The following is a 26,159-nucleotide window of genomic DNA, read 5'->3' on the forward strand; positions in this document are numbered from 1 at the left end:
TCATCTTCATCATACTTCTACCTTGGGCACCTAGACGTTGGTTTTAAGTAATTAAGACAATCAGCATAACACAATTGTTTCCTCAACATTTTCAGGACAGAATGTCTTTCCAGGAATTGGTAACAGAGCTACGATCACCTGAATTAGGTGAGTGTGATCAACACCCACTATTCTGTTGTGTGCTGTAAGTGAAAGTCGCAGATTTCAATGCTATGATCAAGAGTACTACCACATTGTAAAGCTGTGGTCCTAACTGACTAACTGGATGTTTCGTATTGGCCACTTAACGAGTCCATAGGTGTCCTTGCAACCATTGAATAAAATTTTAATTATTGAAGGCGAATTGTCTCTTTATGGGAAGAGCTACTTTTTGAATTCAGTATGTTTGGGATTATTCCTTCAAAATAACGTTTTTATGCAAATCAAAAGCATGAAATGTAACCATAGAGGGCGATGTTTTAGGTTGTTAGTTTGTGTCACCCTCCTTCAGAATTAGAAGATGTGAGGCAGAGCAATTCACCCCTCTCCAAAAATGGTTTACAGATAAAACGGCGGAAACGGTTGAAAAACAACTCAGATTGGAATTAAATAAAACTTTTTATATACAGAAAAATGATCTGTGCCGTGAAGGTTGCAGACAAATAACTTCTATCATTCAGTTTCAAAATTTTACCAGAGTATCTTAGAATTAACTGCAGCACTTTAGCCGTTTTGACGGTCACATCCAAGAATGTTTTATATTCCACTGGTTCCTCAAATTTGGGATTGGCGATTGGTGTTTAGGATTGGTGTTAGCATTCCCACGAATTGTTCTGCTTTTCTACAGATGGACTAATATTATTGACAAGTTTGATTTTTCTTTGTCAGTTTCTGATGACGAAGCACAGGACCTTCTCCTCCCCCCTGAAATCACACAACTGGAAGATTGGGAGATTCCATTACCAACTCAACAGAGTAACCTGGAATTAGAACCTATTCCCAATGACTCTCAGGTATACCTATATATTTTCTGCTGAACAATATTCATGATCAGTAATCAAATGATTTACTTTGCACCTTATTTAATATGAAAACCTACAACATTGCACACCATTTAGCAACTCTAGCTTGCACGCCAACTCTGTGTGGATTTAACGTGTCTTTTCTCATGTTGATAGTCTTCCATCCGCTGTGGAGACACAACCTGAGCTTCTTCCTGTGTGTTCTTGTGATGACGTTGGTCATCATGATGAGAAGGGATTGAGCAGAATTTTAATATCTTCTGATCAGAATCCTCACTTCTCTTTGCAACGTGCACACCAGCTCTGTGCGGATGTTATTTATCTTTCAATGGCTTTCGGTTCGTTAGCAAAACCTGTCACTTGTGCATTCACTCGGTTATGCAGTAAATATCGTTTAGATTTGCTTTTAAAAACAAATTAGATTTGATTCCATCGGTTTGTTTATTATTGAATATTGGCTTATGTCAAAAGAGTATTTAGTTTTTTATTTATACTACACACAGTCATTTGTGCTAGCCTTACGTTGTAATCAGTGCTTGTGATTGGCAGATTAAAGGTAAACTTAAAGACGGGTATTGATTTATCGTCCTTCTACTCTTTTTCCTTTCCTACTTGTAGGCCTCTAATGGTGACTACTCTTGCTTACCTGAGAATGTGGTCCATGATGAAGTTTCTGCTAATGAAGATCGCAGCCATAATCTTCCAGGCATTTCACTGGTCACCAGCATTTCCTTGTTTGACAATACTACACCCAAAAAGCAAAGCCTCTCAAAGACATTTTCTCATCCTGGTTTAGTGTATGCATATGACGCTGAAAGTACTCTGCCGTCCAAGGAACCATTCAGTTTCCTTCCTGTAAGGAAACCAAGTATCACGAGAGTCAGCTCTTGTCCTCCCTCGATCCAAGCAGGCAGTGATAATAACAATGAAGGGCCAGAACTTACAGAAAGACAGCAGGAAGAAAGAAATGTCCCATGTCCCCATCCAAGTGCAGAAGTGAACGTGCCTTTACTAAACCAACAGGAATTGCTGGTGTTCGCTACCGGCATAGAAGATCCTGAGACAGTGAGTTCTGAAGAGCCAGTTGAAAGTGATGGTAGTAGCAATGAAGACAGTGGTACAGATGATAGTGGCGCTGAGGCTATGGCAATGAGGTCCCTGGCTAAACACTTGCAAAACACATCCATTCTTCAGACTAGTGTCGATAGTCTCCCACCAGATGTGGAGACACAACCTGACCTGCTTTCTGTGTGTTCTGATGATGACGCTGGTGATCAGCATGGAGAGGGGATTAAGAAAGTATCAGAATCTGGGTCATCTGCATACATCACTCTGGCATCAATAATTTCCACCCAGAGCTCTCCGCCTGTACATCACACAGAAGAGAAACCAGAGAAATCAAGAGCTGGGTCATATGTGACACTTTCCACTTCAACAAATGAAAGCATGCCACGAAATCAAATCAAAGGTTCAAGCATTCTACAGAGGTCGTCAGGAGCTAGCAGTACAGTTGACAACCCTTTTGTCCCTGTTCAATCAATGCAGCCTCCTGTGAGTACTGCAGCAGCTACAGGTTACAGTGCTACAAAGGGCAACGGTCCGAATGCTGAGAATCAAACACCACGCAGCTCAGACCTGTCCCCCTACCAAAACCAACCAAACCCGAAAGAAACATCACAATTCAAAAGCGAGGGATTTGCTTGTGTTTCTTGCAAATCACCAGATGAACTGTTGGGTTCACTCTCTAAGGACAGCATCCAGAAAGGGTTGGGATCTCGTGCTCTAACAGATCTCTTGTCTGATATTGACGATGATTCCTTTAAAGAAGAGCCATCCCCACTGATTACTGATCTACAGGAAGAAAGTGAAGATGATTATGGTGACTTTCAAGCTGAGTTGAGCCTTGGTATGTTTTTTCTTCCAGAAAGCAATGTTGACTTGGAGCTCAACAAGTTGGCAGAGCAGCCATCCTTTTCTCTAGAAGAGGAACGTAACCATTTCAATTCACAGCCTTGCACAGATATGGAGCTAGACAGTGTAAAGGAATCTACGAGCAACGTCACAAATAACAAACTTCACGAGCTCGATCGAAAAGAGGACAGTACCTTATCAGAAGAGAGCCAGTTAAGCCTGGGTAAATTGGCCCATCCAATGAGCAATGTCGGCTTAGAGCTCAGCAATTTGTCCGATCAGTCACTCTTTGCCCTAGAAGGGGAACACGCCAATTGCAAAATACAGCCTCATGCAGATAGAGAGATGGACAGTGCAAGTGTGTCTGGGGACTACATCAGTAATCGAGAGCTTCTTCAACACAATCCAGAAGAGAACAGCACTTTCTCAGAAGAGAGCCAAGTAGTTGACAGCTCGCCAGGTTTCAATCCCTACCAATTTTTGGCCGTCAAAGAATCAACCAATCATACTGACGTAACGGACCAATTGTTCCATTTCATGCCAGAGCTGACAAATAATGAAGACTGTGGGGAGGAGGGTGACCCAGACAACGAAGATGCTGATGAGACCAGTGACACTGAACTTGGTTCATCATGTGGGTCTGTGGGGCATTCCCCTGATAAGATTAAAGTCTTAAATTGCGCAACCTTGGTGTTTGATCAAGGGCAAGAGGAACTCGCAATGAAGAAATTTTCCTTGAATAATCTCTCAAAGGAAACACTGAAATCAACCGGGTTTCCTGTTTTCAAAGAGGACCACTTCCTGGGCCAAGAAATTAATTCCCTGTGTTCAAATCAACTGGATGATGCACGCAATGAAGATGGTTGTTCTCTTAATGGCGACCAGGAAGGGGAATGTGGTGTCCAAGGAAACATTTGGGTAGACCCCGGTTGCAGGGAAATAGGTGATGTTAAAGGTAAATCCAGTTCGAGTGATTTGTGAAATCCTTGACAAAAGTCCATAAAATGTCTTCTTAGATGTGGTTGGATGTATCTTACCCCTGAGCCCCATAGGACATGTGTGAGAATTTTCGTACTTGTATCACGTTAATGTACCCATGACCTTTTCTTTAAACTTTCCAAAGGTGTTCAGGGAGGATATGCCCATTTAAACAAAGCGCGATTTTAAAATCATTTGCCGCCATTTTGGCTCATTATTCGCCTCAGTGTTCTCACAGTGCTCCGTAACAATGGAGCTGTGACGTAGATGACGGGGCACGTGAATTAATAGGCTGCAGGAAAACGAAATAAAAAATATCGAAGAGATGACTTACTAGGACAAGGTCTGAACACTCACTTCTTCCTTTATTTTGTTAATACGACACACGTTGAGAATAGGCCATTTCTGGGCTAACTTTTGCCTCTGTTTTAAAACGAGTCCTCGAGGAAACGAATTTTCATAAGAATAGTTTCGCACGAAGACTTCTTTTGACACAGGTAAAAGGCAACTCAGATAGGCGCTATTAATGCGGATTCATTAATCTGCCCCATGCAAGCCCGTCGGCCATCTCAGTCAGCTGCGTGGAGGGACAGCAAAGAAAAACGCACGTTCTGTTGAAATTGCAATATTTTTTCCCCCATAGTTTTTTTGTGTGTAGATTTATGCAAGAAATTAAAAAAATGAAGCTACTGTCCCTCGGTGAGATACCTATATGATTCACTTCTGAAGCAATTGTCTACCTTTGTCAAACAGTAGTCGTTTTGTCAAATAAGCGGCTTGAAACACTTATAGGGAGCAGCGATGGGGCAGGAATGGCGCAGTGGTGACAGCACTCGCCTCCCACCGATGTGGCCTGGGTTCAATTCTGGCCCGGTGGCATATGTGGGTTGAGTTTGTTGTTGCTTTGCCTTTCTCCGAGGGTTTTTCTATGGGCTTTCTGGCTTTCCTTCCTCCACAAAAACCAACATCTCCAAATTCCATTTCGACCAGGATAGAGGACCCGCGTGAAAACCAGCTAGGGCTGATGTGGCTTCCTCTCTAAATATTGTAATTTATTTAAAGCTGCCAACCTTGGATTCATTTTATGCACCAGTTATTGCATTTAGCTCACATTACGTGATGTATTTCAGCTTGGCAGGGTCTCGCAAAAGAGCTTTTGTAAAGCTAATCTAGTCAAATGCCATTCCACAGAAATTACGGGGTCGACAGCTGGAACCTCAGATGGAAATTACATTGACAAAGAAGCGCAGCTTGTGGGGAACATGGATAATCACCGTGTCGGTGTATCATTGCTCAGACAGGCTCCTGATAAAGCTACAGAGGGAGAAGAAGATGAACCCATGGCATCCCTCAGTCGCTCTTCATCATCAGAGGGAATCTGGCCATCTCCTGATGCTGTGCAGAGGGGTTACCAACAGAGGAAATCAACAATTGGTATCCCATTCTTTACTAATTTAACAGTCAATATGACCTATGGAAAAACAGTTCACTTTAATAGAATGCCTTCATATTCAGGAGTACGAATAGGCAGCGACGAATTACCGGTGCAATAAGACTGAACGCTAATAATACGTGTTTGGATACAACTTTCTTTCTCGAGATGTAGTACTCAGCAGCAAGACCTGGAACGCCCAGCAAGTTTCAAAAATTAGCATGTTGATTGCTGACAAGTTCATAACAAAATTTGGTTCTAGTTAGAATTATTGTCATGTAGACAAACTACAGTCTTGATTATAGCGCGGTTTTCATTTGAGTGTCGAAAAGTTTGTTTTCCACTTCCAACGCTACACGAATGGCTTTAAAAACTTGCGTAATCCAATCGGGAATAAAACCAAAACCAATCATGACTCGCTCGCTCACGTTTTCCTGCTCTTTGCGTCGGCTACATGTAATTACTTCAAGTTTTTGATTGGTTCACGGTATTGTCTGTGTCCTTTGTGATTGGCTAGAGTGATTACTTTGGTTCTGGTTGTACGCCACTCAATTGAAAAGCACTCTAAGCCTAGACATGAGGAAAAATTAGATAATATTAACAATATTTGTAAGAAAGATTCCCTAAAAACGGAATCCAAGTCAATCTTATAGAACATCTCTTACATCATGCAATCCACTATACTTTGCTGTCATTAGCCATCCTCATTAATCGGTGGACTTGAACTTTTGAAATCATTGTTTAGAGGGTGATCATGCCCTTGTCAAGTGAAGTTTTCTTAAAATGTCATCACCATTATCTTCTTCACACCAGATTCATGCTCTTCTGCGGGAGAGGAACAACCTACTTTGGACATGAGCAAGATTCCTCAGCAGCTTCAAATTCGTTATGAGCAATTGCAAATACATAGAAAACTTGGCCAGGTAAGAAATTTTGACAGACAAATCATCACTGATGCTGGACGAATAACTAATTTTCAATGTCTCATTGGCTCTTTGATGCTATCTTTTGCAGGGGCAGTTTGGTGAAGTAAATCAAGCAACAATTGTTTCTACAGGCCCGTGCCCAAAGGTATTGTCATCAATAGATTGTTAATCGGTGATGTAAGAACTAATCATGGTGAGCAACTGCATTTTGTTGTGATGCAAGGTGCTCAGCAAAAATCCTTGTTACAAATTATGGGAGTGTGACAATTATTCTGTTCTTATTAGGGTAGTAAGAATCTCATTTTCCCTTGGGATAATCAAAGGTTGCATTGATGATTGCTATCCATGCAGGATAGCTAAACATGCAGGCCTGCACGACAAAGAGAGTAGAGGACTTTCTTACATTTGAATATTTTGTGACTCAATTGATAGTACCACTGTTATATTTGTAAATTACTGTACTTTAGATAATTTAAGATTGTAAAATGTACTCGTTAATTCAGTTGTTTTACTGCAAGAGAGTTTTAATAAACTACTTTACATATCATTAAAAAGGCCACTAACTCACTATCAGTTGAAAGCTTACTAGAACATGTTTTGTAGTGGGAAGATTACTTACAAGAATTCTTTTCCTGTAGAGAGAGGAAGTGGCTGTGAAAGTGTTGAAGGACAACGCATCACCAGAGGATTCCAGTGACTTCATCAATGAGGTTCAAAACATGATTGAGTTGGAATCAAAGCAGCATTGTCGATACATTATTAAACTGCGTGGGGTTGCGAAAAGTATGTTAAATTTTACTTGTAGAGTTGCCCTAGATGAACGTTCTTAACAATGTACATAATAACTTTATGATTTGTATATCTCTAGCGAACGGTTTTCGTTGGCTAAATTGCTAACTCTCGCTTGCTCTGGGCGGGGGACCCTGGGAGTGAGGTTGAGTAAGACCATGGCACGTCTCAGCCACCTGGAAGTATCACTGCTTCGCACATCAATAATAAACGAATACATAACCAATCTGAACATGCTTTGTGTGACTCAAATTCTATAAGTAAAAATAGCCAGCTATTTGCCACCCCCTGTGCTGTGGCAGACTACCCAATAAATGTGCTTATTGATAAAGATTTCGTTAACAATCTGGGCTTATGATACCAAGAAAATTCACTAAATGCAACTGTTGGACTTACAAATCAGAGGTATTATATAGCAATTATAGGTATACTGTACTTACAGTGTGCAAACTTGATTACGAGCCTTGTAAAACCTGTAGTATTTTACTTAAATGAAAATAATTGATCCTTATGATCTTGCCATCTTTTAGATCCAAATGGAAAACTTATGTTGGTAACAGAACTTGCACCGTTGGGGTCTCTGCAAGCTTATTTACCTAGAAACAAGGCAGGTTTAGTTATCTAACGTCATACCTGAGTAGTATAGTAGGCACCGTTTTGTCTAGTTTTTGTGGATGTAATAAACCTTATTAAGTGGAATTCATGAACCGGGACACGGGATTTTTTCTAATTATATAGTTTCTAAGAAAAATGATTGTTTTTGTTAGGACAGCACTCCAGAGCGTTGTTTGGGAAACCATAAATAGCGGCCACAGTGGATAATTTATGCAATAAGATTAAATTGAGAACACTTGCTCTATGATTTTTAATTACAGGAAAAAAGAATTCGTAGTGATGCCTCTATTGCGCGATACTTCAAACCGAGAGATAGACCTAGGACATGACGTCAACCCATTACTTTTGAGATTTTTGAACCATGAGGTTAATTCAGAAAAAGTGGAAAACTCGATGTGTACTACACATGTCTACATGTTGTTTTCTTCCATGTTTGATGGGACGATAAGATGCTGGTCTGCTTATAGACGTACCCACGTTTGATCTTTCAATTCTTGTTAGTAAAAGTACTTGGTGATTTTCTTTTTTAGATATACATTTTCGTCAAATTGTGAAAAGCCATTTCAACTAGTTTTAAGATAAATTCCGTGAAATGTATTCAGAGGTACATCGAGCGAATGAAAATATTACCAGCCTTTTTTGATCCCATCTGTCATTTACAATATTTGTTCCCTGCGATGTCAGTCTAATTTGCGCGCCATGACTTTTTTCAGGACATTTTGCAAATACCACAACTTCTTGAGTTTTGCATGCAGATCTGCAAAGGAATGCGATACCTGGTAAGTCTTGCTGAAGACTTGGTTTGCATTTCAAAGGAGTTCCAAGCTCAAACGTTTAGATATTAGAATTTATGCATGCTTTTAACATTGATCAAGGTTTATAAATGTTAGCGGCTCTCATAGCATTGAGATGCACAGTAGCCAGATGGCTACCGTACTGGACTCTGATTTTAGGGACTGGGTGTGGCCTCTGGGTCATTGCATTGTGTCCTTGGGCAAGAACGTTTTCTCCCAGTACCTCTCTCCAGGTGTTTCAATATGTACTGGCAAATTCAATACTTGAGGTGATTCTGAGATGGATTAGCTTCCTATCCAGGGGGAAAAAAGTGGTACTACACTCTCTGTTGCTTGATGTTAAACGAACTACGTCACTGTTTGCGCATCTTAAAAAGTTTTGCAAGTTCGTCTTTTAGAATCCGTGTCAATCTTTCTCCATCTTTAACCATCCTTGTTTATGTTTTTCGATCTTAGCAAACTATTATTTCCAGGTTTCCTTTAAAATTTGAAGGTAATTTGGCACATTGCCAAAGTAACTCAAACACCACGATGGAGCTTCTTTTAATAAACTGTGATGAGCTCCAATGTCTCTACCAGGAACACTTTGGCCCGATGCAGAATTGACCTTGTTGTAGATTAGATTAAAGGAGTAATTATTTTGCTCTAATTTTCTGCTTTAAGGAACAACAATCATTACTGCATAAAGACCTCGCTGCAAGGAACATCCTCGTAATGAGGGAGGACCTTGTAAAGATTAGCGACTTTGGCTTGTCAAGGTTACAGGATTACTACAAACTTCAGGAGTACAGTAAAATACCTGTGAAGTGGTATTTATCTATCCCATGCTTTTATTTTTCTTTATGAAAACATTGTGTCTAAGCTATTTTGCAACGTGCGGAGGCGCTGTTGGCCTCATGGTTAGTGCACTCGCCTCCGGATCGAGCGGTCCGGGTTCGAGACCTGGCCGGGGACATTGTGTTGTGTTCTTGGGCAAGACACTTTACTTTCAAAGTCTCTCTCTCCACCCAGGTTTATAAATCGATACCGGTGAACTTAATGATGGTGGGTACCACTGCGATGAAACTAGCATCCCATCCAGGGGGGAGTAGAAATACTCCTCGGCGCTTCATGCAACTAAATTAAGAATTACCTATTTACCCTTTATTTTACCTATTTTGTAACATATAACTGGTGGTGCAAGGCTAGCGCAGAAGTGAGAGCGCTCTCCTCCCACCAATGTGGCTTGGGTTTGAATCCTACACACGGCCTCATATGTTTGTGGAGTTTATTCTTCTTTTTTATCCTTGCTGGAAGGGGTTTTTCCGAGTTCTCCAGTTTCCCTCGTTCTACAAAAAGCAACATTTCTAAATTCCAATTCGATTGCGAATCCTATGGCCATGGGTTTGGCAGTCGTAAGTGCGTTATGCACCACCCTCGTTGAACGAAGTTGATTTAGTTCATATGCATTTTAATTGGTATACAAAGTGTGATGTCTAAACACTTTACCGACGAAATCGAATGTAGATGTAGAAGTGCGCAAAGTTTAATCACCAGCTATGTATCCTTTCTTTGTTTTCTTTTGTTTTTAAACTTCATTCTATTTTAATTGCAGCTGAGCGCAATTTTTATCCCTCATTTAAACCCGTCTGTTTTACATTCACAATGTTTAGCCATTAATTGTATTCAAATGTTCAGTATATGAAAATTTGCGCTTGAGCAATAGAGCACTTTTTCTGTGTTGACATAGCCTCATCTAAGCTCTAGCAATTTAAAACAATAGAATTCACATTAGCCGCCGTATCGCCGAAACTAGGGAACTTAAGCAAACCACGACGACGACGCCAACGGGAACGTCGCCAAACAAAAGGTTTAATGAGCAAAACAATAGATGTGCACGTGCGTTTTAAATCTCTGTACATTTCTTTGCCGTTCTCTGCAAGACAACAACTTAAAATGACCAAGTTCTGCGTCGTCCGAGGAACGCGAACGACGACGGCTAATTTTTCGTATTTCCATTTGGAATTGAACGCTGTCATGGCATATCTAGCCTGAGCACGTTTTTAGAGCCACTGGCGTACTTAACAGTTCTAGACAATTGCGAATGTCGCTGGTAAAATATAAATTCATTTTTGGCTTGTCGTCGTCCTCGGCATCGCCGTCGTCGTTGCTTAAGTTCCCTACTGTCCATTCGAGACAGTTATGCAAACCCGAGACGCAGTCTCGGGTTTGCACAACTTTCGAGAATTCTCCCAATTTCCGCCTCCCCCCCCCCCCCCCCCCTAAACATGGAGAAAAAACTCCATTACTTTTATAGAATATTTCTCAAGAATACGCGCGAATCTAAAACGTCACAATCATGTTTACGTACTCTCATCATAAACACACCTATCGACCATTGAATGCGCGCGTAGTATCTCAGTTATTTTACAAAACATGTGATTATTGTGCTTTGCACCAATCCCAGGTACGCCTTGGAGAGCTTGCTTAAGCAACGCTTCACCCCCAAAAGTGACGTGTGGAGCTTTGGGGTAACAATGTGGGAGATTTTTACCTTCGGAGACAAGCCATATGGTGACATGCAAAATAATGAGGTAGGGGGAATGTCACTAGCATGTTCTTTCAAAACGTTTGAGTGTGCAAATTAAACCCTATTTTATGACCATCAGGTGAAAGTTATTGAACAGTACTTTCATGTCGTATTGTGTAGTATATTTTCTTTTGAGGTCCATCCGTCAGTTCATTATTAATTTATGTTTATGTCGTGAATAAAAAAAGCGTTATATTTGGCAACTTATCTGTTTCTGGCTTTTAAAAGAAAATCTTAATTTTAAAACAGGAGTTATTTGTGAACGGTTCATAACAAGCATGATATTATTCTGTTGCATCGACCTCAAACAGAGTGACCTAATTTGAGAAACAAAAGACGGATGGAAGTTTACTAGCACTGACCAATGACTGCCGACAAACTTTGCGCGAACCTTACAACCAATACTGTCTCGGCTAAACTCATCAATTAGTTTCAACGGACCAGACTTATAACACCATCGCCTGACAAACACTTTAAGATGACTTCCGCTCAGGTTTGTGACTATTCGAATATTTCTCTGTTGTTATCTATAGCTTCCTGGATTTCTTGAGGCGGGACAGCGACTCGCCTGCCCAGTAGGGTGCCCACAGAAGGTGTATGACGTCATGTACAATTGTTGGCTTAAAGAGGCCTTAAAACGGCCAACATTTTACTTGATCGAAACCGACTATTTGACAGCGTTGCTGAAAGAATATCCTGTTTCTGGCTAATGAAAGAAAATCTTAATCTTAACGCAGGAGTTGTTTAAGCATGGGAAATCCGTTACTCTTTAAGTAACAAGTGTGATATTGTTATTTCTTTAACAAGTTATTACCATCAAAGTATAGTTTGCAGATCAAGAGCACTGGATTAAAATCCTGGTGGAAGTTATTGTACTCTACTTGCTGGCATTCCCCATCTACGTATATAAACGGGTACTAAAACAAACTTCCTCTCAGGGCAACCTTAATAAAATGCTGAGAAGTAAGCCTTGGGTGGACTAGCTTCCCTGCTAGGGGAGGGGTGAGTAGCATCCCATCCAGGTGGGAGTAGCATCTCAGCTGGGGGAGTAGCAATACTCTTAGTCGACTCACGCGCAAACTGGGTGACGCAGACCACTGGACGCATGGGTAGACTCGCGTTAATCTGCTATAGATGAAGATTCTGGAAATAACTAGTGAAATAACTAGTTCAACAGGGTTTGTGTATAAATTGTATCCAGCGGTTAATTTTATCCCAGTCTGTTACGCCATTCAGAAATAGCAAGGCTATTGCTCTTAGTCTGTAGTTTACTTAGGGTAAATTTTCGTCTTGAAGGCGTTTCGAATACTTGTTGTTAGTTCGTAAGGTCTGTCGTGTCTGTAGCTTTTCTGGAGGTACTTTAAGAATGTTCATTAGGTTAGGAATGTAACATAATGTAGAAAAGAAACTAAACAGTCAATGCAGTTGAATGTGACAATGCAGGTATTAACTGTGTGAAGCCGGAATCCAACTAGAACGACAGTCGGCGAGAGTTGAAGAAAGTTCAAAAACGTATCTCTCATTTTACGGCTAACTCGTGTCCATTTATCGAATTGGAAGCCACTGAAATTTGCTCAAGGTCCTACGCGATATTTCTCTCGTTTGACATGTAAATAATGTCAAGTCTCGTATGCTCTCAGCTCAATTGACTGCAAACTGATGATAGTCGATAACTGTTGAAGAAATTAAAACTCTTGTCCAACACTCGTTAGCTGTCGTTTTTGTTGTTCATACAAAGAGTTCAAGATTAAGATTATGTAACTATAGGAGTCGTAGTTTTTAGTCAAGTACAAGACTGAGTGGAGACTTTTTGCGGTAAGCTACTTGTACTAAGTACCAAGCTTTGTTATTAGTTTTTTATCGTCGTGAAAAGTTTACATCTTTTTATTCCAGAGTATATCTGAAACAAAGTGAGAAAGCACGGCAAGAAAATAAAGAACGATTGCCATGCTGTAAGTTATTATAGAAGGTTATTAAAGGTTATTAAGAGCGGTTTTCATTTGATTGTGGAAAAATGATTAGTTTTGCATTATTACGCTACGCGATTGGCTTAACAAGCTGGCGCCACTTTTTCATCCAATTAGAAGTGACGAAAACCAATCGTGACTCGCTCGCTCACGTTTTCCCGCTCTTCGCGTCAGCTACATGTAATTACTTCGAGTTTTGATTGGTTCATTGGAATGTCTGTCTCCTTTGTGATTGGCTAGAGTGATTACTTTGGTTTTTGTTTCACGACACTCAATTGAAAGCCGCTCTTTTCGAGTTGTTCTTCACGCTCGTAGGAAGCTAACGCTCCATGAAATTAAAATTTGAAAAGAAGTCGTATTGAAATTAATATTTGCCTTTTGATTTGGGTGATGCATCAATTTTCAGGTTCTTCCTTATCGCACATGTCGTCGTTATCTTGCTCTGCTTAGCAGAAAGATCCACAAATGGTGTTTTCTTTAGTTATGGTAAGCGTTAACTTCCTTTACCAAAAAATATCAGTCTCGTGGGACATGTTTGTATAAATGACAACCGTTAATTTACTATCATTATGCATTCTAATTTAGTAAGGGCTATGTAAAGCCCCTAAACAACCCGGCCTTGTAGTCTAGAACAGGTGCACCAATGTCATCTCAAAGATGTCTGTTGTGTTACTTAGTGTTAGTCTACTCAGGTCTCACTCTGGTTGACGCTTGTCTGAGGGAGATCTGGGTTGGAGACTAACTTAGTGTAAATGTTAGTCTTTGTGCTGCTATGACAATAAAACATCAAACTCGCGTCAAAGTTGTTGTGGGATGCAAACTCCATGCAGAGACAATTGCAATGTGAATTTAATTTAGTTTATTCAATCTATAAAACGTTGCAACGTGTTCAGGATACTTACATTCACCAATCACTTGCATGATTTGATACTTCTTCTATTTTACAGATTTTAGTAAGAACCTTTTTTAAAAGAACATTGAGGCTGACATTAACCCAGATTTTAAAGATGATTTCCTGTCCGTACTGCGCAGTCTCAGCACCCTAATGTTTATAAACATAAAAAAAACCCACTCGATAGAATACGAATCGATGTTTTCCGTTACGAACCACATAACTTATCTTTGAGGCCTTTCAAATTCTTTTTCCAACTGCTTCATTGATTTTCTGATTTTTACAGCTGCAAAGTTGTTTCATCAAGTGATATTAGAAAGAACGCAACGTAAAGCTCCGCGTCGCTTCACGTCCATAATGGCGACTCGATGGCGGTTGACATGAATGCATGAAACAAAACAAAAACGTAACGACCTCTCAAGAGTGCGCAGTACGGACTGAAAATCATCTTAAAGAACATGCGAAGAAAACGCCCCAGGTTGAGAGTCACCAGAAGAAGTTTATTTTGGCAACTTTTGGTAAAATGTAAAACTTGCATCTATGCATGGAAAAAAACAGTGCAATAACCAAATGCTTCTAACGACATACATAAAGAAGCTCGTTACAGACAATTTGATATATTCAAGAGAGAGTGTGTATATTTATGCGAGAAATTTACTCTTATAAGTCCCTGGTCGCGTACAAATGCCAGAAATGGCAAGAATACTGTACATCAGTCCCAAAATTAGAAGTTCTTACAAAAAAGAATGTGTAATAAATCTACGGCTTCGACGCGACCCTGATATTTTGATGATTCTTTCTCGCTGGTAAAATGTCGTGTATCAGTTCGCAAATTGAAAAGAAACAATGCAGTGGCTGCACATGACAAGCCATAAACACCCAAGTTATAGACTTTGGGGCCCTTTGGGGCCGCACATTTCTATATAGCCCATATAAGGGAGTACCCCCCCCCCCCCAACCCACCCCCGGGGCTAAATCTTAAGATGATTGAGCAACTTCTCTGACTTTTGAGTTCAATTGGCATCTACTGGACATCCTTGCATGGAAACTAGGGGCGGTGTTGGTTGGGGTTAGACCAAGAAAACCGATAAGCATTCTCTTTTCCTCGGTGCGGTCAATCCTCGAATTTTCAAATAGCAGAAAGGAAATGTCCAAAGCCAATGAAAGCCTTACTTATAACGTGAAAGTTGTGTGGAAAGCCAAAAGTATTTTTGTTTCGTTTCCTCAGAAACGAAACGGTATTGTTTTCAGTTCAGGGTGAATATTTACATAGCGATTTGTAATATCCAATCAGAGTAAAGGTCGTAGTTGTTAATGTAAATACGGCGGTGGCAAAATTTCAGCCAAAACTCGTTGCATCGCAACAAAATGTGTCATTTTGCAACACTGCCGTGAAACTCTTGTTTCTCCGTATTATCTTACACACGAAAACTGCGAACTGGACTTGATAGTGATAGTGAAAAAGAAATATATTTTCGAAGAAGAGACACCGCCACACCACGCGATTTGTCCACTAATGCGATATTTTAAGCCGATGGAAGCAGTCAGTTTTGTTTAGTTCAACAAAGAAATGGTACAGTTTTCCGTTTCAGAGTGATTTATTGCCATAGTGAGTATGAATGTCATCAGGGTAAACGCTTGTAATTCACAAGGTAAACATGTTCAGCAAAAATAACTTCTCGAAACTAAATTTTATTTCGTGACACGGAAAGAAAAGGAAATTAAAATGTCATGCAGGTAGGAATAATTGGCGACTTATAATGTTCCTGAGTCTTACTGAAACGATGTATCCTAGAGAAACGAAGATATCTGTTCCCGTGCTTGATTTAAATGTGATTAAGATCACAACTACGGCGACATAATTTTGGTCAATCAGAACACTTGTCAGGAATAACAATCCCGCCCCTTTTCTGTGGCTGTTTACGGGAAAAGAACACGCACTTGGAGCGTTTGAACGATACTACAGATACGATATATTGTGGAAGGTAACTAGTTCATCATATTGTAATTTAATTAACGTTCCTATATTGCAAAATAGGCACAATATGGTTTTTTTATGAGGTTTTCTTCATATCGCAGGTGTCGACATTTTCCAGATTTAGTTGAATTTCTCGAATTTTCCGCCACAATTCCAGTAGCTTTACTTCTTAGAGCGCACTTTTAAAAATAAGAAAATTTGTATTTCGACATACCTCGGCATTTCAAGAGCTGGTTTCTATGAAAACACCGATAGCATTTGTATTTTAGCTTCATAATATTCAAGCGAAAGTGGAGGAATAATTGCACAACTGTCGTCACACATGAGGCATCCTTTTTGAAAAGAAGAATATTCTGCGTCACTGACAACGAAACGTGGAGTGCCGCATCCATTCGAATCAAGGACTGCCCGGCACAGAAATGGAAAACTTATGCGTCAAATGCTTTTGCCTCTTAGCTTTGTTTAGCCTCATACACAATGCTTTGAATTTCTGAAAAATTTGGCAGGGCTGTGCGGCCTGCTTCCCAACGCACTTACCCTGTATTACTTACCCTGCGATTTTTCTGACCCATTTATGGCCTTACCCTTAAATTAATACCCTGTTTTCGACCCGCCGTAGTTCCCTAGTACAGAATGATGTTAAAGGTATGGTGAATGGTTTTGGTTGCTGGTCTTATCGATAATGATGAAAAACGTAACTTCTTCTAAAAAACATAGCTAATTCAAGACTAGAGTGCAAAAACCATACCTAGTTTGAGACCAAAATGACCAAAATCGATACTCTACTTCTGAATAAAATGGCTTTAAAAAAATTGTCCTTCAGACGCTGGTCATACCTATATAGCCAATATAAGGGAGCACCCCGCCTCCCCTAGAGCAGAGTCAAAGTGAAGTTCACAAATAAATACATTTCGAAGTGCGTTGACTGTAATAACTGATACATGTGTTGACAACTTAAATTAATTAGCCTTTGCTCTTTTACAATAGGTCAAGTACTAAACCTCACCTGGACGAAAAACCCTACGCTGTGGTAACTGGGCAGATCAGTGCGGTGCAAAGCGGCGCATTAGCACATATCCCCCTCACCCCAGGTCTTCTCATGCACAAGATATCAAAACCCCAGCCTTTCTCAGCCTTTGAATATCTTTCCGGAAACGAAACACTATTTTCTTCTGAGAAATAGCTTCTTGTTGGAGCTTTAGTCAGGCACTCGCTCAGATAAGCCGGTGGCGACCGAGAGTTCGTTCAGCTTGGCTGTTTATTTAGTCACAATCTTCCTCTGCTCTTCTATTTGTAAATTAAAATGCTCCGGCTTTTACGCTAACTGAAGGCACACCCGGGATTCTAACCCAGAGAAAACTAGGTGGCTCAAAACCCGGCGAAGCACGCGGTCGTGGACGCCTTTTCCGACCTCCTCGTTTAAAACATAACTGCTAAATATTTGGCTCTTCAAAATTAAGGTACTGTTTATTATGCTTATTATGCTGTACAAGGTGGTTCTAACTTTTGAGTCTGTGGATGAAACCCTAGTGTGTGACCATTCAAATAAAAGCTATTGAGCAGTCCTTTCATGTGGTACTGTTTGTACCGCTCGAATGGGTGGTTCTCCGTAAAGCCTGTGGATAAAACATCGAGATTTCCTGAGTGTAACCAGCGAAATGTAAGCTGTTTAAGCAAAAATTCTTTCGTGGTACAGTTCACTAACAGGGTAAAGCTGAATGTTTGCACGACTGCAAATAGAAAACCCACCTTTTCATCCTCACGTAAATTCTTAATATTGCTGAAATTAGTGTTCTCAGAAAGGAGATGTCACAAATTGCTGTAAAAATGTTCGAGTCTTTATTAATTCAATATTCTGCTTTTTCAAAATAAATTACTGTACAAAATAACCTTTAACAATATAAATCACAACTTTTTCAGACAAAAAGCAAACACATTGCACACTTGCTGATACCAACTTTTTGACAATGTTGTGAAAGATATCTTGAATTCCACTTTATCATTGACACAGATCAATGTAAGCATTAGAAGACCTGCAGCACCTTGATACAAGATCAATATGAGCACAACCTGGGTCTTTAAACAGGCCAATATTGGAATAGCCTGTGAACAGGCTCACGATTGGGCAACAAAAAAAAAGGAGAGCAGAGAAAGCCAAGGGCGGTATAGGGAGGAAAAAATGGCTGCTTCCTTCTCAAACCCATTTTTTTTTTTCATGTTCATCGACTCACTCCACTTCCCAAATTTTTTCCCCTCACCAGGAGCCTGTTCACAGGTTTTGTTGAGGAATGTTGCAACCCCTGTCTTTGAACCGGCCAGTGTTCTTATCGGGCCTTGACACAGATTAATGTTGGCAGGAGCTTTGTTCTGGAACACAAGCAAGCTGAAAGAATATTCCATTGTCGATACAGATCACTGGTGAAAGAGCATTTGGTCCTCAACACAAAACAGTATGAAAATAATCTTTGCTACACAAATCAGTACCAATGAAACAAAGGTTTTGACACAGATCAACTTTTACATTAACATCTTCCTCCCTCAGAAATCTAGAGAAGGCACTTTCCTTTAACAGTTCCTTATCTTTCTGCCATAAACACTGACTGACACCACTGAACAAACCATTCGCACATGTTAGAGATCACGTCATTGTTCACTTTGCCATGTAACTTAAGTTCATGGTCAGCGCCTTCTATCCAGTGCATCGTCCAATCATTTGCCATTCTATTCAAAGATGTCTCCATTAAATCTGATCTACAGAATGGGTCTTTTCTTCCACTAATGAACAGTACAGGTACTCCTAGATGTAGCAGTGGTGATACTCGCAGCTCAGAAGTCTTACGCGGTGGATGTAAAGGGTATGACAAACAGGCCACGCCAAATACAAATTCTGAAGTAAGGCTGCTGTTTGATGCCACTTCTGCTGCAACTCGTGCTCCCATTGAACGGCCTTCAAGTGAAAGGTAAAAATAAGGTTAAGTCTGTATACAATCCAAGAGGCCCATCAGGCTGGAGCTTATCCCGGTTTCTGTAGCATTATGTGACTAGGAGTATTTCTTCTCCCCCACTGGATGGGATGCTAGTTCATCGCAGGGTTACCCCCAGAATTATGTTTGTCAGTACTTATTTATACATCTGGGCGGAGAGAGGCACTGTGAGAGAAAAGTGTCTTGAACACGACACAATGTCCATAGCCAGGGCTCTAAACCGGACCAGGCAATCCGATGATGAGCGTACTAACCGTGAGGCCACTGTGCTTCCCACCTTCAGATGAATACAACTGCAAAATCACTCCTTTAAACGACAAGATTTGTTTTCAACTTTTAAATCTACACTCTTCTTTGTTTTTCTGGTTGAAATTGTCCAGCTTCCTGGCAGATGTAAAATGCTACACATGATTAAGAACTTTCTTTCTTGCTTTCCTAAACATCTTTCGAATAATGTATACACTTTAATTATTTTAATGTACCTGCTATGATGCACATCCTGACTGGGAATTCTTCAAAATCTCTCAGGTATTCCTGGAAATGACAGAAAATTTGTGTGTTTAGATTGTTTTCAGTCAACCAAAGGGGTATAAAGGGCCATAAAAATGCCCCTGCAGGGCCTTTTTTAAAATCTAGGCCCCTCCAGTCAGGGATAAATCCACTTGAATCACTGATTTGTATCCTATTGAATGAGAATAGCAACTAATGAAGAACTTGGAAAATTCTTATTCAGTCATATCAGTCAGTTAATCCAGTCCTTGTTTTGTACCTACACACCCCACCTCTTTACCATGGGACCCCTACCTTATCAGGAGTAGGTCTGCACCCTGGGGGAGGAAGTGCTCCAGAAAAGTTGGGTGGGGGTGTGTGGCCCACTTTCCAACACCCTTACCCTACACATATATATATGACCAGAATCTGCGATATTTGCTACCCTATTTATGACCTGGCCAAAATTTGATACCCTATTTATGACCGTTGCGGCTGGCATGCACGGTTGCCCTAAACATAGTTATGAAGGGCGTTTGCTGAAGGTCTTATTGATAATGATGAAAAAGTAGCTTATTCCAAGACACATACCCAATTCAAAACTAGAGTGGTAAAACTATACCCTATTTAAGACCAAAATGGCCAAAATCGATACCCTATTCATGACCAAAACAGCTGAAAAACCCTACCCTTTTGGGCCGCACATACTTATGTAGCCCATATAGGGGAGTACCTCCCCCAGGGGTCTGCAACCACCACTGGGAAAATCTTATATTTGACAACCACACAACACACCCCCACGGGGAGGCAATGTGAAGGTAGAGATTTTTAAAATGCTCGTGGCAAAACAAGCTAGTGCTATTAAAAGCTTTCATTTCAGCTGCAGGTTCACGAAGGTTTCTCGCCTACAGACCGGTACACCCCCGTACACCGGATTAAATCTAGCTAACCCGTAAGAATGTGAATAAATGCGACATTCCTAAATCGTTTACGTAAACTTTGTTGAGCTTAGTTTATAGTACAAAGACAATAAACCAGTGCCATATTAAATTATCGACTAGACAATCAAAGATATGATAGACGAATCAGTTAGCTCACCACAACCGCAGCGAAGCATCGTGTTCTGTACTGGAAGTTCCTTGTCCTACAAGTAAATCTCAAGCATAGTATTCCCGTGTTAGCCAGATGAGAAGCCAGTTTCTCCAAATGAAGATAGTTCATATCGCCACCGGCGCCATGCGTGAGGACAACCGCACAGCCATTCCACGACGAGTCACAAGGAAAGTCAAAAACGCCGTCCAACTCACGGTCTTCAACTGGGATTTTTACTGGAACCTGATTACGCAAAAGTTCTGAGTATTAAATGTTTAAGTTGATAGAACCGGAGAAAAGTTTGGTTTACCCACCTTCCGCGCCATGTTAGATGTTGCTATGCACGCGAAAAAGACTGGGGTCGACCTTCGTGACCAATCTTCCGCGGTTTTGTTTTGCGACTAATAGAAGTGCTAAAAGAAAATTTTCGATAGACTTGCGATGGCAAGTTTTGAAAGCTACAAGGTACAAGCAAATTTGCACTATTTCCCTCTATGATGGGTCCACCGTAGGAGCTTGTCCGAAGGCGTCGACAAAAAGCGCAAAATGTTGGGTGTCAGTTCAAAAAAAATGTGACCAGGGGGTAACAATTGGGCCCGATTTAAAACGGCCCATGAACGTGGTAAAAACTTGACCATTATCGATATATGAAAAGTCTAAGTTTCAAGTTACCTTTCGCCTCTGTTTCAAAAAGAGTCCTCGTGCAAAACTGAGCCTGATTTGCATGAAAAAGGAACTTAAAGATAAAACGCATTTCAATAACAATGGTTACAATGGTTATTAAGCACGAAGACTCGTTTTGATAAAGAGGCAAAAGGCAACTTGGAAATGGCGTATTTTTCATAGGTGCTGTAATCAAAAATTGATTTCTTTTGCTTTAGTCTCGGAGCCATGTTAGAATTAATTATATTGGTCCGTTGCTATTTCATGGTGGTTTGAAAGTTTTAAAGAATTCGGATATTGGCTAGATGGTAAGGCTTCAGTGCTAAAAAAAGTAAAACGCCTTTATTAAAATATTCTCTATTTAATGGGACGATTTACTGAAAATTAACTGCCATGACTAAATAGCAAAGTATTTCGTTTGGTCTACGCAGGTTTAAAGTGATGAATCAACAACAATTAAGGATAGACAGTTTTTACTCGCTTTAAACAATGAAACAACCAGGCTTTACCTGTTTCAACCTGCAATTGTGTACCAATTACAAAACGTGAATTATTAACTAGAACCAGGAAGAAAAACTACAAAGGACCGCGAATTTCTTGATACAAATTAATTTTTCCAACTTAATTTAAGAAAAGCCATCAGTTAACATAACTTGGACGTGTGAAATTGAATTACATCTTCTGGATTTCACAAGGGTATTCCTTTTTTTTCAGACGATACCTTTCTTGGTTGTAATTGTTAGCATTTGCCACAAGTATAGACATCATGGCTTGATCGTAACGATGGCAACCACCAAAATGGTCTTTTGGAAATTTGAAATCACAAAAGCGCTTGGATCCCTTTGGAGTAATGCACTCCTTGTGAAGAGCGCAAACAAGCATCCAACGAAAAATATCTCTCAGAACCTGTGGTGTGTTTAATATTATTATTCCTCCACCTTGATTCATTTCGTCTGTCATGGCTTCAAGATCGGCCATTGGCAAATATTGTAACATTTGTGGGTGAGTTGCCGACACAATGGAGTGTTCTGCACCAGGAAGATAAAACAGAAAACCGGTTTGCAGTTTCACCATTCGCTCCAGCAAATAAGTAATGTTCCGAGTCAAAATAATCGAGGAGTCCATCCACATCACGCCGCCATATTGGTTTAGTAACTGTTGAATGATCAATGGCTTCCACGCGTAGGTATGCAGGTTTTCCACGTGCTTGGGGTAACTGACAAAATTAAATTTCTTGTACTCCACAAACGATATTTTTCGAAGCTTTTTGACTTCTTGTTTGCTGAGGCCCAAGTCATACACAATGAGAATTTTGTTTGGAAAAAATAAAGGCACTCTGTCGATGTGTGCAAGCAATTCCTCAAAATGATTACTCGACGAAGCAGTCACCAGAGCGATTTCTGGAAGCGAAGCAACTGAATTCAAATTTACGGGAGTTTTCTTGAACGAATCGTCCAATTCTTGAATAAGCTTTTCAGCAAAATTTCTAGCTTGGTCCTCCATTTGAAATTTAATTCCTACAACAGAAGAATCTTTTGGATGAATGTAAAAGTCAACGTCCAAAAGATCACTTACTGGAGGAATCCCAAACCACTTTTCTCCCATGAAGATGTCTGCAGGCGCAGTAGTTTCTAACCAGACAGATTTAAACCACGATAAACTTGATAAATAACCGAATACAAAAATGAGGGAAAATACACATATCCCTCTAAGCTTACTCATGTTGCTGAGCCCATGACGGCGGTTTTAGAAGCTTTCAATAGTCCACCCATAGTTAATGGTAGGGAATGGTGCATTTGTAAAGCTTTGTAGGTTTGTTTTTTTTTTTTTGGTTCGGTTTTTTGGCCTTAACTGCGCACAAAACACAGTTGCTGTTCACTTCTGATCATGACGGAGCGAGGAACAAAACAATAGAAACATTTTGGTTCCGTACTCATGCATAATGTATGAATTCAAAACAAAAGATTTGGCATGGTCGTGGACCTTCCAACATAGATCAGTCTTGTCATCTTTGTTCCCTTCTTTGAAGTTTGCCGGGTTTCATAACCATTTCCCTCTGTTAACTGTGAAAAAGACGATAACATATAACGAAGACGGATATATTTAACAATTATTCGCCAAAGGCGAAGTGAACATTGGTGAATATTCACGGAGACCAAGTCGAGGTGAATATTCACCAATGTTCACTGAGCCTGAGGCGGATACTTGTTTTAGTATAATTTTCAGAGGTGAATACCAAGGACTACAAAATAATGGACTAAACCCTTAAATTACAGGCACAATTGTTAGTGTGCATTCACGTATGCAGCCGTAGTTTAATAATAAGCTTACATGTACATCGATTGTCAATCAATTTACTCATCGAGTTCGGCAATTTCAAGCAAACATGTGAACTCGATTCATTATGATGTTTTGAAGCTTAACCAGTATGAGAGAAACGTATTTCGATCATAAATTATAGACCCATTTTCGTGAATGTTTAACACCGTCTCCAGTAAGAAAAGGTGCCCGACTTCAATGCCTTTAATTTCGTGTATATGACGTCAGTGCATGTAGTTTTTCTGCCTGCTGAATTCTGATTGGTCAATTCAAATTTCAAGCGCCTGCGCAAAGGGTTAGGTGGACACAAGAGAGGCTGAAAGGTACGAGATTTAATCCCCCATATAGGCCTTATTCTCAAGGTAATCTCTCTCAGTTTATTAGAGTCAATCTCCCATATAGTCCTTATTCTCTAGGTAATCCCTCTCAGGTTATTTTTAAATCATTCCTGGCTCAGGAAAGCTGACTCCGGTCAAGGAGAAGCTAATCCTGTGACGCGGATGTTGCTCACATGAACAGCCCAAGCAGCGTGACTTTAATAGAATTTTATCCTCTACGGAAACATTCATGAAAATCAGTAACATGATCCGCGAAAGAACTAGGTATCATGTTAAAATCTAACTTCTACAAATAAACGATAGTCTCCATTTCCCGCGAAAATATGCTCGGATATTTGTCCGCGGACATAATCTGTTACGAGAAGCGAACAGTTTTCCGACAACGTAGCTCGAGGAAACTGTGAGCTTTGAGGAACAGATATCCGGGCATATATTCAAAGTCAGATTGGGGGAGGGGGGGGGGGGGGAATCGTTAAGTATTTTTTACAACACGCTTGTGTAATTGAACAGTGATAAGCTCGTCAAGTCACAAATCAGACGAACGTTTACGATCAGCTAGCTTACCGTTAAGAACGTTTACTGCGTTAAAAAAATTGATTTTTTGGTGTTTCCTAGTTCTGCTTTATCGGCTGACAGGTTTATTCCTTCAATAGGAGAGTTCAAGTTTTGAAAATTGGGAAATATCACTCGGAATATTACTCAGATATTCCCCGGTTATTGCTAGGACATATTCAGTCACGTGACGCCTGTACAATCAGACCAATCGCGTGCGCGCGAAAATATTCGATGGATTATATTATAAGAGCGATTACTTAGGAAGGTCTCTATGGGGGATTGACTCTTTTATCCTTCGTATTCTCTTAGTGCACAAGCAAAATTATCTTTTTCCGATTTAGAGCGAAAACAGGAAATTTGTACTAACAGAGGATAAAGAGACTTCCATCGCCAACTGATTCGACCACAACAAAAGAGAAAGCACAAGCAAATTTGGTTTTTTCCTCGATTTACTGAGAAAAAGAACGTACAAATTTACAGGTATTAACAACTATAACCGAGTAACAAATTGATTGATTTAATATACTACAAAATTTCAAACAATTTTCAAGGTCAGGTTTTATCTGACCTGGAACCATTTGTGACATTTGGCAATATCAAAACGTTATTTAAAGAATAGTACAAAGTGTAGACTTCTTTTATGAATAAGTAAGGTTTATTTTAACTACATTTAAAGTTTGTGATTTACGTCTAGCGACTATCTAAGTCAAGTGAATATTCTATATGTAATTTACTTTTAAATATCAGTATCGGGCTTGGGAGCCCATATATGTTACCCAGGTAGCGGTCATTATATTACCGAAAAGCTATATGATAGAGTCTATTCTTGCAATTTTCTGGGGAAAAAAGTGGCGGGTATGCATTTCTAATGGTTTGCATGGAAGCGTCAAAAATTTCCTGAAACGAAGCACTTAGCATTTGATGGTAATGGATTTTGTCCTTCATTTCATATTCACTCACTAGGAGTGAACACACAGTATTCATCTTGGAATTGCTGCACAACTGACCGCGAAATGATGGCATGAATTGTTCCGACGTCTGTAATAATGCGTGTAGAGAAATACTTTCCGTTACTTTAATTTTGAAATGCAATTTTGTATTTTTGAGTGTGTGTTTTGCTTGGGTTTGAATAACCAAAACCAGTTACCATCACTAGAACTTGAAGCAAAAACGTGCAACCAGCGCTAAGCGCGGGAAAACATGTGACCGATGCCAAGCGCGGGAACCAGTATGTTTGCTCTGATCGGCTAGACTATTCTAACCAATTAGAAAGTTCAGAATACAGAAAATTAAATAAAACATCTAGCTCTTCAGGGGCGGTGGTTTCACCGCTTTCGTCTGCATTTTACTCCTCCGTAGATGACTTAGTATTTGGCAAGTTCTTTATCTAACTCATCTAGATCTGCCAGAGCTTGGTCGCTCAATCTTCGCTCCTCCTCTTGAAGTTTTTGCTTCTGCTCAAATTCCCTCTGCAGCGCTTGCCTGTACTCCTCATGTCGCATCACAACCTGCTCCACTTCTTTCTTGTACAAACGCTTCAGCATTGCCTGCCAACAGTCGAGCTCGGCGTAACGGAATAAGTCCCACTGGAAATGATACGAGAAGAACTAGTGAGCGTTTTAATAGAAGGCACATATAGCGTGCAGACTGACGTGCAGATTGCAATAATTAATGTAATGAATTAACCCTAAGGTAACAAAAAAGTAATAAGTAAACATGCATATACTCACTCCTTCACAAATATAATGTAATATTGTTACCTTCAAGAAACAGTCATATTCTGGACTAGCTTTGGCATAAACTTGGAGCCATTCTGGTATTTCTGAAGAGAAAAAAAATGGGTTACATGTAATACAAGGGACTAATT

The 26,159-nt window shown here is 40.1% G+C and overlaps 4 protein-coding genes across 4 annotated transcripts in view; 1 reads left to right on the forward strand and 3 right to left on the reverse strand.

Annotated features, from left to right (window-relative positions):
* Nucleotides 1-12,156, forward strand: part of LOC145483855 (uncharacterized) — a 30,797-nt gene extending 18,641 nt beyond the window's left edge. Inside the window, exons 19-30 of the mRNA XM_081462408.1 lie at nucleotides 96-147; nucleotides 868-992; nucleotides 1,620-3,867; nucleotides 5,082-5,324; nucleotides 6,136-6,245; nucleotides 6,337-6,393; nucleotides 6,887-7,031; nucleotides 7,568-7,644; nucleotides 8,366-8,431; nucleotides 9,110-9,255; nucleotides 10,893-11,019; nucleotides 11,549-12,156. Coding sequence (XP_081318534.1) covers nucleotides 96-147; nucleotides 868-992; nucleotides 1,620-3,867; nucleotides 5,082-5,324; nucleotides 6,136-6,245; nucleotides 6,337-6,393; nucleotides 6,887-7,031; nucleotides 7,568-7,644; nucleotides 8,366-8,431; nucleotides 9,110-9,255; nucleotides 10,893-11,019; nucleotides 11,549-11,725 — 3,573 coding nt within the window. The 3' untranslated portion in view covers nucleotides 11,726-12,156. The remainder of the gene's footprint in view (nucleotides 1-95; nucleotides 148-867; nucleotides 993-1,619; nucleotides 3,868-5,081; nucleotides 5,325-6,135; nucleotides 6,246-6,336; nucleotides 6,394-6,886; nucleotides 7,032-7,567; nucleotides 7,645-8,365; nucleotides 8,432-9,109; nucleotides 9,256-10,892; nucleotides 11,020-11,548) is intronic.
* A 5,512-nt stretch (nucleotides 12,157-17,668) lies between these two features.
* Nucleotides 17,669-20,749, reverse strand: LOC145483856 (testis-expressed protein 30-like). Its single transcript, XM_081462410.1, has 4 exons — nucleotides 20,732-20,749; nucleotides 20,424-20,660; nucleotides 19,319-19,370; nucleotides 17,669-18,799 (listed from the first exon to the last, which is right to left on the reverse strand). The coding sequence occupies exons 1-4, from the start codon at nucleotides 20,741-20,743 to the stop codon at nucleotides 18,429-18,431; spliced, it is 672 nt and encodes a 223-aa protein (XP_081318536.1). The 5' UTR covers nucleotides 20,744-20,749; the 3' UTR covers nucleotides 17,669-18,428.
* Nucleotides 20,750-21,723: 974 nt separating this feature from the next.
* LOC145485834 (uncharacterized) lies at nucleotides 21,724-22,904 on the reverse strand. Its single transcript, XM_081464479.1, has one exon. It carries the CDS (start codon nucleotides 22,800-22,802, stop codon nucleotides 21,753-21,755), a length of 1,050 nt encoding a protein of 349 aa, XP_081320605.1. The 5' UTR covers nucleotides 22,803-22,904; the 3' UTR covers nucleotides 21,724-21,752.
* Nucleotides 22,905-24,723: 1,819 nt separating this feature from the next.
* Nucleotides 24,724-26,159, reverse strand: part of LOC145483858 (uncharacterized) — an 8,265-nt gene continuing 6,829 nt past the window's right edge. The window contains exons 7-8 of the mRNA XM_081462412.1: nucleotides 26,053-26,114; nucleotides 24,724-25,878 (exon numbers count right to left, since the gene is read on the reverse strand). Coding sequence (XP_081318538.1) covers nucleotides 25,657-25,878; nucleotides 26,053-26,114 — 284 coding nt within the window. The 3' untranslated portion in view covers nucleotides 24,724-25,656. The remainder of the gene's footprint in view (nucleotides 25,879-26,052; nucleotides 26,115-26,159) is intronic.

The sequence above is a fragment of the Orbicella franksi genome, chromosome 4, assembly GCF_964199315.1.
Source record: "Orbicella franksi chromosome 4, jaOrbFran1.1, whole genome shotgun sequence".
In the NCBI taxonomy this organism is placed as follows: Eukaryota; Metazoa; Cnidaria; class Anthozoa; order Scleractinia; family Merulinidae; genus Orbicella; species Orbicella franksi.